We start from the raw sequence: 17,573 nt of genomic DNA, 5'->3' as shown, positions 1-17,573 counted from the left end.
GCAAATAAGGGCTAGGCCCAATAAATACGAAAGGCCCACCGATAAAGGTGGACCTTGCCACACACCCGACCTCTTTGAAGAGGTCGGACAGGAACATATAGGCCCAGCTCTACTTTACTAAACATGTAACTATCTCCTTAATCTTCTCTAACTTGCTCTACCTCCTCTAGAAGGTAGATCCCAACAAACTCCCAAGATAAAAAGAACGTTTATCTATCAGAAAAAATAGAACTACTCTAATAAAGGTGGTTATCTCTTCTACTAGAAATACACTAGCACCACCCAGGTATAACTCATGTTCTAATCTATTAAACCGGCCTAAAACTCTTGCTAACTTAAACATTGGAATCTCTTGCAGGTACCACCCCCACCTCCTCACGAGGAACTCGGACAGGCGGCACCTCGACATATCAAGTCGGACGTTGCCACACAAAAAGATATGGACTTCACGTTCAGGCCCAAATCAACGTTTCAGGTAACTCTCGGAACAACAATCATGTTAAGTATACATAAAAAAATCAACCACATATATAAAATACATATTAAAATACAAAATACATATTAAAAATGAGTTAATAACACATAAATTTATTGTGACTAATTTAGTAGTTGATTTTTTGTGTGCAAATAATAATTTTGAAAGTAATTACCATATCTAAATCAAAGATACATAAATTTAAATTTTCTAACATAAAACTGTGTAGTCAGTCTAAAATTGAATAACCAATAGAGGTGCTATATTACTCTCTTTTTGAGTGTAAGTACCTAATTACAAATATCAAAACAAAATCACAAGTAAAGCTTTCTCACTGGTCCATCGGATAACCAACATTTCCATAGCTATAATAACCACCAAATAATGAGTTGAGTTCTCTGCAAAAAGAAAAAAAAAATGGTTGACTAAAAATTTTGGCTAAAAAATTCATCAAGATACCAATCCAGTATCAACTTATTTCCTCTGAGCCTCATTCCTAATACATTTAGCAACAATTAATGCAAGCCTGTTTTAATATTTTGTATACAATGCTCCTTGGACCTGCAAAGGGGAAAGGAAGTGAGTTTGATTCAGCTCTTTTGAGTTTCAAATGGTGCAAATAAGCTATTGTGACAACAGAAATCCAAACTGTAAAGTTTAAGTTTTGATTACTACACATGCTCTTGGAGCAGCATGTCTATTGTACCCATAACCAATAAGTATCGAACCATATTTTAAAGACTGATTCTTTTCTTAGTTGTGATCGATTTCAATGAGATGCTCGTGGAATACCTAAGAATTTCTTAGATGGTGGACAAGCAAACATGGTCATTACTCTACATTTAAAATCTATAATAAGAAGGTAATTCATATTCATATGCTACTTTATTACCTGGATTGACTGGCAGAGGCATAGCAAATGTTATTGGAACATCTTGCTATATGCCTTTTTCTCTTTATCGCGCCTATCAGCTATCTGTAACAGTTATAATTAGTTAGATTCCTAAAAATAGGATATAATGCTTCTATCTATGCTTGCTCAAATTAGATAGATCATCACCTTCTTCCTCGCAGCAGCAAGTTCCTTTTTTATTCCAGCTTAAATAACATACAAAGGCGGATTGATTAGCTCTTCATAGAATAAGCATTCGAGTTGTAAATTTTATGTTTGCATTTCCTAACATATAAAATCGCTGTTCGGCTTGTATCATCAAAAGGTTATCCAATCTTTTAAAATAACATCAAAAAACCTGACTAGAAATATGGTGAAGTTATGTGTATATATCTCTTTGATTATAGAACAGTGAATTTATGCCAAAGGCATGATCCAAAATCGTAAATTACCATCGTTTGGCTCCAAGGTCAATGCCTTCTTAAAGCTTTCAACGGCAGCATCAATGTCATGGAGTGCCATGTATGCCTGATAAGTCAGAACTCGGAAGCAACATAGCAATAGGAGAAGAAAGTGAGAAACATTAATTACCAGCAACAAGACTGATATATTCAAGGGAAAGAAAAGCTCCTAAATTGTGACAAATGGGATACCAACCTGACCTTGGCGGAACAAAGCTTTGGCATTATTCTCTCCATCACGCACTGCAAATTCGGTATCCAACAATGCTCCTTTGAGATCGCCTAATTTCAATTTACAAGCCTAAAGAATGGCATACGATAGACAATTAGTAAAACAGGAACAGTTCATATAGCAAACTGGCAACAGAACTCAACAAAGAATATGATAGCACACTGCAATAAAGTAAATTCAAACTTACAGAGCTGTTTGTAAAAATCTGAGACTTCGTCTTTCTCAAACCTGAACTTTTCTCTGCAAAGGCATAAATACAACTATGTTATCCGCATTTAAAGGAGGTGAAATGCAATTACAATTTAATCTCTCTGCCGAAATAAATAGTAGACAGGCCAGCTTGCCTTCATCAATCCCGTCTTTTTCCCAACAAATATCTAGGTAGCGCAAAGCCTTTCGATACTTCTTTTGAGCCATTTTGTAATCTTGTTTCTGTAACGAAAAAGAAAAAAGAATTAGTTTTTCCTGTCAAGAATTGCAAGGGAGAAGGGATAACTATTAAGTATTAACAGACAGAATGAATATTTCATCTTACTCTTATAAAGTTAAAACAATACATCAAATATAATATCAGAATAGAGTAGGGTGGATTGTGGAAAGCAACAACACCTTGTAATAATCGTTACCAAAAGTTTTAATGTTGTTAACAGATTCCGTCCACCATTCAAGTTCATTAGGACTCTCATCAAGATCTGCCGGCCAATCAGGATAAGTATCACCATCTTTGAAAAAGTTGGAGATTCCATCATCTTCTCCTTCAGGAATTTCTCCACAATCCACAATTTTCACATCAAGAGTGGGACGGTCATCATCCCCGGTAGTAACATGCTCAATCGAACGGACCACTCCCATTCCCTTAACTACTTTCCCAAATACAACATGCTTACCATCTAGATGAGAAGTTCGAGTAGTGGTGATAAAGAACTGAGACCCATTCGTATTTGGACCAGAGTTTGCCATTGATAGCATCCCTTTCCTTTCATGCTTCAATTCAAAATTTTCATCTTCAAACTTCAGTCCATATATAGATTCTCCTCCAGTACCATCTCCAGCAGAAATATCGCCTCCTTGGATCATAAAACCCTTAATAATACGATGAAAGCATGACCCCTGAAGGTACAACCAGAAAAATAATTCGAATTCAATAGTCGACTTTAAACTAATACTGCCAATTGACTTGTTAGAAGATAATATATGGCATGAACAAATTTTGCCAGTACAAAAAGTTTGCCGCATTAGAGAAAAAAAAAAGCATTTGATTTGATTTAACCGCCTCCTATCTTTTAAACTCTGCCAAACACTGAAATATTTGATTAAATGACAGAGTGAAATTCTTCTATACTCATTGAGTGTATAGAAATCATAACATGTACAGCCCGGTCCAGACCAATAAAGTAAGGCATCCTTGTAGTAATGTTCTATCCAATTTAAGTATGTGTTACAACCGATTCTTGTTGAATCTTTAATTAAAGTACGAAAATGAAAAGAAAGCTTTTAGATTTGTAGGCCAATGTGATCCCATGGCATCATGACATGTACTATCAACAGTTTAAACTTATGGATTCTTTTTTTTTTTTTGGTCTTCTTCTTCTTCCAGCATTGCTAACATAGATTCTCATGCAATTCATTCATTAAATAATCAAAAAAAAAAAAAAACTATAGAGCACGATAAAGTTGGCATATTTTAGCATTCTTCAACAAATTTGGTAGTGAGTTAAAGAATAATAGAGATAATATAGTATGCTCATGCTCTAGTTCCCAAAAAGATACTACTTTGGATTAAGAACACAGTAACACACTGAAAGAAGAATAAACACAAAGTAGAAGGAATCCTTTTCCCAAGAATAAAAGTGAGCGAATGACGAAAATGTATATCGAGAAGCAAAAAGAGGAGTGATAATAAAGTGGATATAACCGTCTTTTCAGAGAAGGAATTGAATTGATAGAAGGCGGAACCTTGAAATGGAGGGGGACTCCGGTGTTGGGAGCAATGCCCTTATCGCCGGTGCAGAGAGCTCTGAAATTCTCAGCAGTTTTGGGAACGACGTCGTTGAAGAGCTCAACCACTATCCTTCCTTCAAGCTCTTCACCTATGCTTATGTTCAAGAAGCACCTTCTTCTTCCCATCTCTCTCTCTCTCTCTCTCTCTCTCTCAAGTCTTCTCTTTCTTTCTGTGTTTTTCAAAACCAATCGGGGTGTGTGTGAAAAGGAATTGAAAATTGAATAATGAATGCATTGGAGATGCTTAGGAAATCACCACTTAATATTATTATTTGGACTTTGGATTCACCCCATTCACCCTCCCTCCTATGTTCCTAAACATGGTTGGTCACTAGGTTTGGTAGCCTTTGTCTTATTTTAGATATTATTTAGATTAATGTTTTCACTCTGTTCACGACTAGTAGAATTTAGTATTCAGTTTTTTTTTTTTTTGGTACAGAAATTCAACGACATGTTTTTAGTCTATATTTTTAAATATTAATAATTAAATTAATTAAAAATAATAAATTTTATTAACTCTAACATTTATCTGTTAAATATGTTGAGTTTGGTTAGGTTTTTTTATATTACTATGAATTAAGTTAATTTTTTATTAGCTGTTAAACTAAATTAGTAATATGAGCATCAGTTTAATTTATGGTTATAAAACTCATGTATCAAATTAGTGCTCACTTTTTGCCATTTTGTTATTCAAAATTGATTGATTAATGATTAGTATTCAAGTCCTATTATCAAGAATCAATTATTCTGACCTAACTAACCTAACTTAGATGAAATTTAAAATTAATTACTTCTTAAAAGACTAAAATGTTTACTATCTTAGCCAATTCTATATTGGTTTAGGTAAGATATATATATATATATATAGAGAGAGAGAGAGAGAGAGAAATACATCATATAAAAATGACACTTTTATATGAGAATATAAAAATATATTTATAGTTATTAGATTAATTTTAATAGTTAAAATTAAACATATCTAATAAATGATACTATAAATATATTTATTGAATTTATGATAATACATTTAAAGTTATGTATTTATGGTCATTATTTTTAATTTTATTAAAATATATTTAATAAAATATTAAAATAATTAATTTCATATAAACCATAAAAAAACATAATTAAAAAATACATAAATAATACTTTTTTAAAAAAATAAAATCATATAATTATGAAAAAGATTTCATTATCTTTGAAGAGGTTAATTATAAAATTACGCAGCCTTCATACTATATTATTATGAGTACTCCTATATATACAAGTCTTCTTGGCGTACAAGTCACTTACATAATGTGGCGCGCATGAAATCACGTTGTTCTTCTTTGTATCTTGCGTTCCTCCTCCTCCTCCTCTTCCTTATTCTTCTCCTTCTTCTTTGTGTTTCTCCTCCTTTTTTTTGCGTGTTTCATCTTCATCGTCGTTTTTTTATTACTGTTGTTGTTGCTGCATTTTTTCCCTCCTCTTCTTTCTATTGATTTTATAACATCATGCGCAAGCGCGAAATTAGAACTCGCACAACTTAATCGGAAAGTGCACCGGATTTTCCATGTAATACCTTAGATGAGTGAAGGTCGATCCCACGAGAGTTGTCGGACTAAGCAAGCAATAGTTGTTATGTTGGACTCATTCAGGCAAACAGTAAAAAGACTTGTGTTGTTGTAAACGCATAAACAAGTGAACAAGAAAATAAAAAAAGCAATGAGTGGTTTGATGTAAAATCAATATAAGAAAACAGTTAAGGTCTCGGAGATGTTTATCTTTTCGGATTAAAACATCTTACCAACTATTTTAACAATGAGTGATTCATTCTATAGCAAATCATAAGTGATTAAACCCTAATCTATTAGTGATTTATCTCCTTTAATCCTCAGCAACCACCACTCTCGTGGTCACTCAATTCAGATCAGATGGTGAAGTTCATAAAACTAGTTTAATGCCACAAAAACCCTAATTACCCAAAGCTAATAGGATTATATGTCACATATCCCAATTAGTTCATGTAATTAGCAATTTAGGAGGAGTGTTTTCAAGCTGTAGTTCAAGTGAGATAACTCTTTCTTGAATCACAAGAACTCATGTGGAAAAGGGTCATACTCTCGTTCCACCGAGTTCATAAGATTAAAAACGAAAACAACACCTTAGAATTGAATCAAACAAAAATTAAAATAAAAGAGTAATAATCTTAATCCATAAAAATAAACAGAGCTCCTAACCTTAACAAGGAGGTTTAGTTGCTCATAACTTACAGAAAAAACAAGATTTTGAAAAGTACGGCAGGAAGAAAATTCTAAACCTAAGTGATCTTTTCCTTTAAATACTAACCTAATAATAAATATTAAACCTAAAAGATATTATTTGTAAATAAAAATTACAAAGAGAAAATAAAATAAAACTAAGAAGTGCTAAATCCACTCGGAAGCCCAAAGAGGTGTGAAACGGGCTGCTGCTGGCGTTCAACTTCAGGAATGGGCATTGAACGCCAAGAGGGGAAGTCTAACGTTGCTGGCCTGTGCCCCCTGCTGGCACCAAACGCCAGATGGGCGTTCAGCGCCCAGAAAGGGTGCTGCCAGCATTTTCCTTTCTTGCGCCAGACTTCCCTAAACTGCTCTGAATTTCACCTAAAATTATAAAAACATAAAAAAAATTTAAAGTAGCATTCAAAGGTGATTTTTGTACTAAAATTAAGTAAAAGTAAATAAAATCTAACTCAAAACAATATAAAATTAACTAAAAAATGGGTATAAGATGCTCAGGCATCATTATCTCCTTTTCGTTTCGTTCTTTCTTTCTTTTTTTTCTGTGCTCTACCCTCCTGTGGCAGAGATATCTTTAATATTTTTTCCTTTTCTTTTCTTTCTTTTTTTTTCTTTCTTATCATTCCACAATATAAATTATCTTGGCACTATTCTCTCATCTTCCACTAAGTATCTTATGAAAAAAAATTATAAAGTTCTTTAATTAAGTATGCGTTCTCTAAAGCTTTTAAGATTACTCTACTTACTTGTTTTATCATTAATAATACACACTATGATATTCTTACGAGATAATATCTTTGTTAAATAATAATAATAATAATAATAATAATAATAATAATAATAATAATAATAATAATAATAATAATAATTTATTTAATATAAATGAGTAATTTTAAAGAAGTATTTAAAATAATATCTATAATCTTCTTTTAAAACTTAGTTTATAAAATTTTATTTTTAAACTTCTATTAATTATTTTCTAAATCACGAACTTTTTAATATCCTAATTTTAACCTCAATTTTTTATAAAATTATATTTAAATCCTCATTTATTTTTCATATTTATGAAAATAACCCTAAATTTTTATAAAATATTTATTTTACCCCCTAAACTTTACTTATTACTCAAAATACCCACAAATTTATACAATTATAAATTTAATTTGATCTTTTCATAAAATTATATTTTTCACTCTAAAAAATAAAAGTTCTTGGCTGTTCTCTTTACCCTAAAAAAACAAAACCTTCCCTTTGTTTCTCATAAAAATTTCACTTGATATATTACTTTATTTCAAATTTTTCGGTTACCGATTCTTCGTAACTTTTAATTTAATCTCTCAACCATCAAACCTCACTAATTTTTACTTGATCCTCAACGATATTCCAGCCTAAAAATCTCCAAAACAGTTCGGTCCCGTTGGTATTATCACAGTCAAGCCATGAACTTCACAAATACATCAATATATTGCAAAAATTCAATATAAACTCAATCAATGATCAATCACAGCACCAAATCACTTATTCAATACAGATTTAATCAATGAGAATTTATTAAAATCGTACTTCCGTATGAAATCAAAATGCTCAAGATTCTGGAGAAATTTTTTGACCGAGCTGTCAAAGAAAAAAATGTTAAAAATTATTTATGCCTCTTAAAATTCTAATTAGCCGAACTCAAGAAAAAGGAGAGCTACATCACCATTAAATTTTACCGAACAAAAATGACGTCAACATATAAAAAAAAAAAGAATACAAACTCTTTTATTAGATTATATTTTTTTATCGAAGTTACATATCTCAAGAAATTGAAGCCGAAAGATTAATTAAACCACGGTTCTCTCTCTTTCTCTCTCGGTCACTTCCTTCTCTTGGTTTCTTTCTTTTGGTTCCGTGAAGAAAAGGAATAAAATAAAATAAGGATGATGATTAACGAGGTAAGGATATGTGTCACGTTATATATAAATGGAAGCAATAATAATAATAATAATAATAATAATAATAATAATAATAATAATAATAATAATATAATAATAATAAATAATAAATATATTATTATTATTATTATTATTATTATTATTATTAGAATCAATTTAATTTTGTTTATTAAAATAGTTTTTAATAAATAATTCAAACTAATAAAATAAATCATAATTAATTTAAACTTTAATAATCATAAAATTAATTTAATTATTCTTAGTAAATTAGTTTCTAAAAATAAGAGGGTTCAATTAATAAAATAAATTATAATTTATTTATATTTATATTTTTTTAAATGTGAGTCATTACACCTAAGTGTTTTGATTTGCTTATCTGATGAATTCTGTTTAATTAGTAATTGTGATACTTGTTGTAACTGTTCTTTAAATGTGTTTGTCTTGAATTTGTTGTGTTTGTGTTTGATTCTATTTTGGGTTGAGTTCCGATGGTGAATTGTTTTGATTTGGGCCGAAGGCCGAGGTGATTTGATTTGGGTCATAGGTTCAAATCCTTATGTTCGAGTCACAGGTCAATGATATGACGGTGGTACGACTCTCAGGTGGATTTTTAATACATAAATATAAATAAAATTGAAAGGAGTATTAATCGAGAAGCCTGAAAAGAGTAAAAATAAAATTGCGAAGATGTATCACTGATGTTTCGACGACTAAAAGATAAAGCGTGAAGTCAAAAGCGATATACGGATAAAGGCATGAAGAAGAGTAAGAGAAGTACAGTATATAGATATATAACATAAGTAAATAGCCACTAGTCGCGACCCGCGAAGTTTAAGTCGGCTAGGGTACAGTATGAAAGTAGTTGACAATAGAATATCCTAATCTCTCCCAAAAGAAACATAAGAGCCTCTATAGGCAAGTTCAAATGAATTAAATACATAATATCAGTTCTTCAAAATAAAGGTGAAGAGATTCTAAGCAAAGTATAAAGTAACGAATATAAAGATCTTCACCATCTCTCAGATAAACCACAACTCACTTCTGAGCACTTGGACCTGTATCCGAAAAACAAGAGATATATACAGAATGAGAACCCCCGACCAATGGGTTCCCAGCACAATAAAAGTGCCAAATAAATACAATGCACTGCAATAAAAACTCATTAAGCATCCTAAACTTCTCTTCACCAATTATCCATCCTAGGTTCTCGCTAATCCATGAATAGGCAACTATCATAAAGGAATGCTAAATCTAATTCATATCTTTCATGCTCTCCAAATTTCTAACCCTCCAACAAATCGGAATCAGAATCATAAACAAAACCATAACCAGTTATTCTGTCTCAGTAATTCTATACCAATACATCATAACCTCACCTGGAGCAAGTGAATCCACTTCACTGCGTCTACCCATGGAACTCAAATTATCTCATTCAATAATTATCATTATTATTCAATTTAATTCATCTCATCCATAACAGCCTTCAGCGTTCTCCGACACCAACATGAGGGGCCTCTTAGTTGTACAAACACAAGCAATACAGGCAAGTAATACACAATTAAGGTACAAGTAGAACAAGTAACACATAATCAGGTAGCATAGCATATATGATATAGCAATCCAAAACAAATAGGCAAACCCAAATAATACAAACATATGCAAATGATGAATGCCTGCCCTATGGCTGATGATATCATCTGTCAGTTATATAGCCAACCCAACAAGTCCTGCTAACTAACCATTCACTACTAGAAAATGGCTTAATAAAGACAGATTTACAGACAGATTTGGTTTATATTACAGACAGATTTTTGGTTACCGACGGAATTACCGACGGATTTTGTCCCTCTGTAAAAGCCTCGTCGAAAATTAGTTACCGACGGATTTTTTTCCGTCGGAAAATTACCGATGGATTTTTACCAGTTACCGACGGACTTTCCCTCCGTAAATTCTCCCTCCATTTCCTGAAGACGACAAACTTTCTGACGAATTTTCAGACGGATTTTCCATCTGTAATTACAGACAGATTTTTCGACAGATTTTCATCGGTAATTACAGACAAATTTTCCGACGAATTTTTCCTCGGTAATCACAGACGGATTTTCCGACAGATTTTTCGTCTGTAATTTTTTTAGATTACAGACAGAAAATCCGTCTGTAAATCTGTCAGTAAGATAAAATGAAATTTTTTTTAGATTTTTTCATTGTAAAACAAACCTGTTTTATACAAAATAATATAAATTTAATAATTACAATTTTTTATCTAATTAGTATTCAAATATTTATAATATTACAAAAAATAAACAAATTCATCATATTATAAAGCTAAAAGAAAAGTATTATAAACAAGCAAGTCAATATAATTCAAGACATAAACAAAGTGTATTATCAACTATAATCCTCAGTATATTGTTCAACCATACTAAATTTATCAACTATAGTCCTCAGTGTCATCTTCATCCCCATCATCATCATAGTCTTCATCCGAAGAGATTGAAGGTGGCGGCGGTGGCGGTGGCGGTGGAGCAGTAGTGGAACTACTTGACGCTCTAACCTTCTTGTAATAGCTAACATAAGTCTCATTCCATCTCTTCTGTTTCAGCTTTTCCTTCTTGGCCTTTCCAATTGCCCGTTCTAACTTTTCTAACTTCTTTTGAGTCTTTTCCAAAGGAGCCAAGTGTGTATCTAACAACTTACTAATACGCTCATCTGTCTGTTGAGTAACACGTTGAAAAAGCTCTTCATTGAGATTATGAATCTGTTCTCGCAAATCAGGAACAAAATTTTGATTTGTAGATGCTCTTCCAGATACAGAGTTGGCAGAAGTGGTTCTAGACTTAATAGAGCTAGAAAAGAATGCTCCTTTTCCGTAAACTCGATTCTTCTTTTGCCCACCACACACTTCCTCCCAAATTAAGTCTTCATCAATTGGTGGTAGCTCCATTCCTTGTGCTTGAGCCTCGACATGTTGGGCCTGAACTTCTGCTAACTTTTTTATAAACTTCTCCTGTTGCACAATGATTATTATCAAAAGAAAAAAAACCCTTAAGTAGTTAAGTTGCAGCTGTAAGTTGCCCTAAGAGAAAATACAGAAAACAAAAGACACTTCTGTGATGAACTAGTTCTTTAAAATAGATAGAAGATTTTCACAGTTCAAATCATCAAATGCATAGCAGAACAAAAATCAATTATAACAAGGTGAAACAAAATACAATGCTTGCTTTTTAAGAAACAAGAACTTTACTCCCCTAAAAAATTAGTTAAACCTATATTAGATGCTTTCTTAGGTTATCATCCATAAAACCACAAGTTAATCAATATGCCACAAACTCAGAAATCTAGCAGAGCATGAGAAGTAGGTCCAAAACCAGCAAGTACATATATTGTCATATAGAATTAGACACATGTTTTTCAGATATGTAAATTAAAACACATGTTTCTTTGCTCAGATCTGGAAGAAATTAGAGTTTCATTTTGCTTGAAATGTTAAAAAACAAAGGTACTATAACTCTGGTTTTTGGATGTAATTCTGTTATAAAAACAAAATTAAAAAAACACAACAACTACTACTAATAATAATAAGTAACAGAGAAGAAACTAAATAGTAGTAGTGAAAAATCTATCTACTTAATATTTATACTATATCTCACATGAGTGTCTTGAGAGCGTTTGTCCACCCATTTAGACTTGTCACTTTTAAGTGTGTGGGTTTCCTTGAAGACTTCCTCATGAGTTGGTGTACGGTCTAACTGCTTCTTCTATTTCACATAAACACAGAATAAAAAAATTTTATATAAATAAATGTCTATTAAATAAGATCTAAAGCCACTTAAATTATGTTACCATCCTCTCTATAGTTGAGCTCAGTGGAATAGAACCACCGCAATGGACAGAACCACCTAAGAGTGACGCTCGATTCTCCCTCGCTTTTTTCCTTATATTTTTCCATTTCTCATCCGTTTCCCAGTACTTTTCCAACAACTTTTTGTAAGCAGGAATTAGCCATTCGTGGGTTGTATCCACACCCTCACGGATATCCGACATCATTTGGCTAAATCGCTTACTTGTCCTATATTTGAAAGCCTTCCAAAAAAACTCCTCATCATCGTCATCAATAAGAAAATGGCTCTGCACATAAAAAAGATACTATAATATAAGATAAGACAAGAAAATAACACAATATTAAACTCTTTTTGGATACAAGAAAATAACTCCAGTTCATGATTCATTGTTAACTCTTTTTGGATCCTGTATGTTCCTATTTTAATTATGTAAGGAATTTATTCGAAAAATAAATAGAGAGTATATAACTATATATCATGAATTATGGTATATCAACATGATTATTCAAAACTGATTGAAAGAGGTAAACAAAACTTAGTAATTTATATACAGGACATTTATAAAGCTAAGTAAAACACATATTCTCATGATATTTTTCTTGCAGGACATTATATACAAGCCATTTATAGTATAGATGACAAAGATATACATAAATCATATATGATCATTGATATATATGTTATTTTTACCTTCCACTCCTTAAACCAAAACTTCTTTGTCAGAAGAGGGACATCCCCAAACTTTTTATATGGTTTATCATACCGTTTCTTGATGATCTCTGTAATCTTTTGCGAACCAGGAGGGAAAGGTAACCAACTGATAATTTCATAAAGAATTGACAAGTTAGGAAACTAAAAAAAAGTAATTATTTCTCTAATTCAAGCAATCAAATTTTACCTTATTTTTCCATCTGGAACCAATCTTTGTTTTGTGACAACATTAGGAACCGATGCAGTTTCTGATGGAGGAGATGTACTAGAGCTTCCAGGTGTCTCTGAATCAACTAATAGGTTGGAATTGCGAGACGGAGGAGGAATCGAAATTGGAAGAGGGGGTGGTGGAGGGCCCATACATCCTGGAGTAGGCCAAGTTGGTGGAGGAAGACCAGTGTAGCCTGGATTAGGCACCATCAAATATGGTTACTGGGTAAGTGGTCCTGACTGAAAATCTGGCACAACTGAAGTCCCAGAAGAGGTGGAGTTGGTGGTAATAGCGGCTGCGGCGGTGGTTCGAGAACCTCTATGACCCTTAACACCTTTACCCTTGACCCGAGGAGCCATGATCTACATATATATTAAAGACAAAATTAAAATAACACAAGCTAAAATAATATTAAAGATGAAACCAGCATGCATTCCATCAACTGATTTGCTCCGCATGCATAGCTGGCCTTTACTTCTATACACAATCATTGGCCAATGGCATATAGGCATACAAGTACAAAACTTACTCGAGATAATCAGAAGATCAAATTCTTATATCAAACCTAAGGGAGTCTACAGAAATAAGTTGTGCCTCCTGCAACAAATTGAAACAAGAAGATCAAATTGATCATAACTGGTTGTAACGAAAAGTAATATTTCTAAAGAGAGTAAGGAATTCAGCAATAGGAACCTGCCATCATCATCACCAACATCTTTACAAATTTATATTATAAAGTAATAATGCTGCTCTGGCTCTGCCAATAACAATTTATATTATAAAATTTAAATTGACAAGCACAATCGGAAAAATGCCATTTGATTTGGACATATCCCATTAATTTGACAAGGCACATATCCCATAATTTCTTACTAATACCTATAGAAAATTACTCGATCAGTTCTTACATAATTGTACCAAAATAGTGAAGATGACAATTAATTAAGAATGCAGGGAGTACACAGTATTTATAGATAAGAGAGTGAAGGGAACTCAGTGCAAATGTAGTGAAGACTGGACAACTATTTATAGATAACCTTTCTTCTTCTCCAACCATTCTTTGCATTGAGCATCAGAACCGGATTTCCATTGATTCAAGTCCGGTTTTTATATATTTTATTTATTTTTTAATTTTTATCATTAATCATGAAATTTAATGTCATGCATATAATACATATAAAAAATGAATGAAGATTAAGCAATCCGAATTACCTGAAGAAGCTGCAGGCTTGTCAGTGGTCTTAACAGTTCTATACATCTAGAAAACAAGTCACTCACATAAACGAGGCATTTTATAGAAGCCTTTTACTAATGCTTGCAAATTAATATTGATTTAACAATATACCATTTTATGCCAAATACATTGATTTAAAGTTATATTGTTTTATTTAACGTGACTTTGTTCTTAGTAGCTAAAGTCGTTATGGAAAAGAAATCAATTTAAGAGTAGAAATTAAAGTTGATTTCTTTTTAGTCAATATTGAGATTTATTACCTCTACTTGGATACTCTTGTATCTCCAACGAGCTATGATTTTTGGAGGCTGAGTGTGCAAGAGCATCAGGTTGAGCTTTGCTGTAGTCTTCTATTTCAACGTCAGTCTGCAGAAAACCAGATTAACATTTTATTTTCCAACAATAAGGCCAATTAATTTATTTTAATTACCTTTTTTACTATTAACTGATTCAGTAGTATAACAGATTATAAAATATGTAAAGTAAATGAGAGATGAAACATTAAAATTTTGAAAATGGAAAGTTCTATATATACTGCACCAAAACCAAATTAAATTAGCTCAGGAATGTTACCCTATTAAAAATCGATATCATCATCAAAGTCTGCAACATCATCATATTCATTTTTATTAGCTCCGGAACTAGAGCCGATGGATAATTCAACAATGCGGTCCTCTCCAAATGGAGACTTAAGACTAATAGGAGGCTCAGTGTTTGAAATCCTAGAAGGATTGCTCTCATCCACTTGATAAGCTACATCATTCTCATCCTCATCCTCATCTACATGTACATGATTGGTTTCAATTCGACCTCTTGGTTTAGTGTTTACAACAACATTCCACAGAGACTTGCAATTTCCAGGATAAGGTAAGAAGTAAACTTGTTTAGCTTTTTGGGCGACAATGAAAGGATCATAGTGGCGATATCTTTTGCTATGGTTGACTTCAGTTATTTTGTAGTCATTATGAATACGTGTTCCATTTGGACGACTTGGATCATACCATTGACATTTGAACAAAACAACTCGATTAGAGTCATCACCAGTGTATTCAATCTCGAGTATATCTTCTAATAATCCAAACCAATCACTTTCCCCATTGCCTGCATCACCTTTGACATACACACCAGTGTTATCGGTTTTCTTTCCTTTTGCCCTTGCAAGAGTATGAAATGTATATCCATTTACTTTATAAATTGGATAACTTGTTGCTTTGTTTGAAGGACCCCAAGAAAGTGATTGCAAACCGGGATCAACAATTTCGTTGCATTGATTTTGAACCTAGTTAAAAACAAGAATCAAACTATTTAATAAAAGATATGTGATTACTATGTAATGCATCTATGATACGAATCTATACACTTATATATGATGCAAACCAAGGGGAAAATCGGTCATCGCTTTCTCCAGGACAAGTTTCTTTCCAAAACCTTGATGAAAGTAGGACTAGAGTTGATAAGCTATGGGATTCGTTAGTAGAACAAGTGTAATTAACTATTTAATAAAAGATTTGTGAACTTACATATAGAAAGGGCTAACTTTGCTTTCATTGAGTAGAATATGCAAATGAGCTGCAGCTTTGTCCCGTTCGTCTAGCCAATGATCTTTAGCTTTTTCAACCTTGCGACTAGGTCTATTAAATATTGATAAAGAAGCTTTAATTGTGTCTCTCCCGTCATCATTTCTTCCCACACGGGTTCGCCTCGATAAGATATGTGGTTCAAAGTAGAAAGAAACAAAACTTGAAGTCTCCTTTGCCAAGAAAGCCTCACAAATCAAACCTTCAACCCTTGCTCTATTTTTCACTGTTCGCTTGAATGCTCCTATCACCCTTTCAAACGGATACATCCACCTATATTGGACAGGTCCACACACACGTGCCTCATATGCTAGATGAATTGGCAAATACTCCATCACATTAAAGAATCCCGGGGGAAATATCCTTTCTAACTTGCAAAAGATAATGGGAATATTCTGCTCCATAACCTCTAAATCATGAACTTTGAGGGTGGTTGAGCACAAGTCTTTGAAAAACTGGCTTAACTCGGTAAGAGGCTTCCATATATTTGTAGGTAGTTCTCTGAATGCAGTTGGAAGCAAGCACTGCATAAAAATGTGACAATCATGGCTTTTCATACCAATAAACCTCCCCTGGGAAAGACTTACACATCTAGCAAGGTTAGATGCATAACCATCTGGAAATCTAAGTTGTTGCACCCACTTATACACGTCTTGTTGCTGTTCAGAAGTTAAAGTATAAGCTGCCTTAGGTTTGGACCAATAATTATCACCGACATGCCGCAAATGTAAATCTGGACGCTTGCACAGTTCAGCCAGATCTAACCTAGCCTTTTCATTGTCTTTAGTTCTATTAGTGTCCATAACAATATTCATCATGTTATTGGTGGACGAAATTGTGATCACATGCTCTTTGTACTTGTATGAATTTATTCAATAATTGTCTTTATTTGAATTCACAACTCTGTTCAGCTAACCAGCAAGTGTACTGGGTCGTCCAAGTAATAAACCTTACGTGAGTAAGGGTCGATCCCACAGAGATTGTTGGTATGAAGCAAGCTATGGTCACCTTGTAAATCTCAGTTAGGCAGATTAAATTGGTTTATGGGTTTTCGAAAATAGAAATAACAAAATAAATAATAAAAGGGATAGAATACTTATGCAGATTCATTGGTGGGAATTTCAGATAAGCGAATGGAGATACTGTATGCTCAAGGACGCTTGCTATTCTCCTGCTTCAACTCAATCCTTCTTACTCCTTTCCATGGCAAGCTGTGTATAGGGGTTCACCATCAGCGGTGGCTACTTTCAATCCTCTCGGGAAAATGATCCTATGCGGCTGTCACTCGCACGGCTAATCGTCTGGAGGCATCACCCATGGTTGATGGTTACATCCCATCCTCGCAGTGAAAACTATGCTCACGCACTCTGTCACAGTACGGCTAATCACTGGTTGGTTCCTGCGCCTACTGGAATAGAATCCCTTGATTCTTTTGCGTCTGTCACTAACGCCCAGCACTTGCAAGTTTGAAGCACGTCACAGTCATTCATTACCGGAATCCTACTCGGAATACCACAGACAAGGTTAGACTTTCCGGATTCCCAGGATCCTACTCGGAATACCACAGACAAGGTGAGACTTTCCGGATCCTCATAAATGCCGCCATCTATCTAGCTTATACCATGAAGATTCTGTTGGGGAATCTAAGAGATACACATTCAAGCTCGGTTGCATGTAGAACGGAAGTGGTTGTCAATCACGTGCGTTCATAAGTGAGAATGATAATGAGGGTTACTTATCAT

General features: G+C 33.3%; 3 protein-coding genes across 4 annotated transcripts; all 3 read right to left on the bottom strand.

The window, feature by feature from the left end:
* Window positions 1–715: 715 nt before the first annotated feature.
* Window positions 716–4,575, bottom strand: LOC112715535 (peptidyl-prolyl cis-trans isomerase CYP40). 2 transcript variants are annotated; one of them, XM_025767307.3, is made up of 9 exons: window positions 4,017–4,575; window positions 2,670–3,170; window positions 2,405–2,492; window positions 2,248–2,300; window positions 2,025–2,129; window positions 1,820–1,895; window positions 1,536–1,573; window positions 1,368–1,451; window positions 716–1,036 (listed from the first exon to the last, which is right to left on the bottom strand). In XM_025767307.3, the coding sequence occupies exons 1-8, from the start codon at window positions 4,185–4,187 to the stop codon at window positions 1,398–1,400; spliced, it is 1,086 nt and encodes a 361-aa protein (XP_025623092.1). In that variant the 5' UTR covers window positions 4,188–4,575; the 3' UTR covers window positions 716–1,036; window positions 1,368–1,397. The 2 variants fall into 2 exon arrangements, with proteins under 2 accessions (XP_025623092.1, XP_025623093.1); XM_025767308.3 differs by having other exon boundaries at window positions 716–873.
* Window positions 4,576–10,556: 5,981 nt separating this feature from the next.
* On the bottom strand, window positions 10,557–12,915 carry LOC112717496 (uncharacterized). The gene is made up of 4 exons (XM_025769509.2): window positions 12,789–12,915; window positions 12,100–12,384; window positions 11,907–12,014; window positions 10,557–11,263 (listed from the first exon to the last, which is right to left on the bottom strand). The coding sequence occupies exons 2-4, from the start codon at window positions 12,301–12,303 to the stop codon at window positions 10,688–10,690; spliced, it is 888 nt and encodes a 295-aa protein (XP_025625294.2). The 5' UTR covers window positions 12,304–12,384; window positions 12,789–12,915; the 3' UTR covers window positions 10,557–10,687.
* Window positions 12,916–14,831: 1,916 nt separating this feature from the next.
* Window positions 14,832–16,649, bottom strand: LOC140175626 (uncharacterized). The gene is made up of 2 exons (XM_072204153.1): window positions 15,792–16,649; window positions 14,832–15,533 (listed from the first exon to the last, which is right to left on the bottom strand). The coding sequence occupies exons 1-2, from the start codon at window positions 16,647–16,649 to the stop codon at window positions 14,832–14,834; spliced, it is 1,560 nt and encodes a 519-aa protein (XP_072060254.1).
* Between the last annotated feature and the right edge of the window lie 924 nt (window positions 16,650–17,573).

Source organism: Arachis hypogaea, chromosome 10, assembly GCF_003086295.3.
Source record: "Arachis hypogaea cultivar Tifrunner chromosome 10, arahy.Tifrunner.gnm2.J5K5, whole genome shotgun sequence".
NCBI classification, from domain to species: Eukaryota; Viridiplantae; Streptophyta; class Magnoliopsida; order Fabales; family Fabaceae; genus Arachis; species Arachis hypogaea.
Note: the sequence above shows the minus strand (reverse complement) of the source record. Positions and strands in the feature narration are given on the sequence as shown.

Bases quoted from the DNA above. Each gene is read 5' to 3' on its own strand.
- LOC112715535 (XM_025767307.3), bottom strand. From the start codon at position 4,187: ATGGGAAGAAGAAGGTGCTTCTTGAACATAAGCATAGGTGAAGAGCTT. The intron at 2,493-2,669 runs GTGTTGTTGCTT...TTTTCGTTACAG, and splicing joins TTGGTAACGATTATTACAAG to AAACAAGATTACAAAATGGC. The intron at 1,896-2,024 runs GTTGGTATCCCA...CTGACTTATCAG, and splicing joins CTTTGTTCCGCCAAGGTCAG to GCATACATGGCACTCCATGA.
- LOC112717496 (XM_025769509.2), bottom strand. From the start codon at position 12,303: ATGATGTCGGATATCCGTGAGGGTGTGGATACAACCCACGAATGGCTA. The intron at 12,015-12,099 runs GTAACATAATTT...TATGTGAAATAG, and splicing joins GCTCAACTATAGAGAGGATG to AAGAAGCAGTTAGACCGTAC. The intron at 11,264-11,906 runs GTGAGATATAGT...ATTGTGCAACAG, and splicing joins AACGCTCTCAAGACACTCAT to GAGAAGTTTATAAAAAAGTT.
- LOC140175626 (XM_072204153.1), bottom strand. From the start codon at position 16,649: ATGATGAATATTGTTATGGACACTAATAGAACTAAAGACAATGAAAAG. The intron at 15,534-15,791 runs GTTAGCCCTTTC...GTTTTTAACTAG, and splicing joins TTCTACTCAATGAAAGCAAA to GTTCAAAATCAATGCAACGA.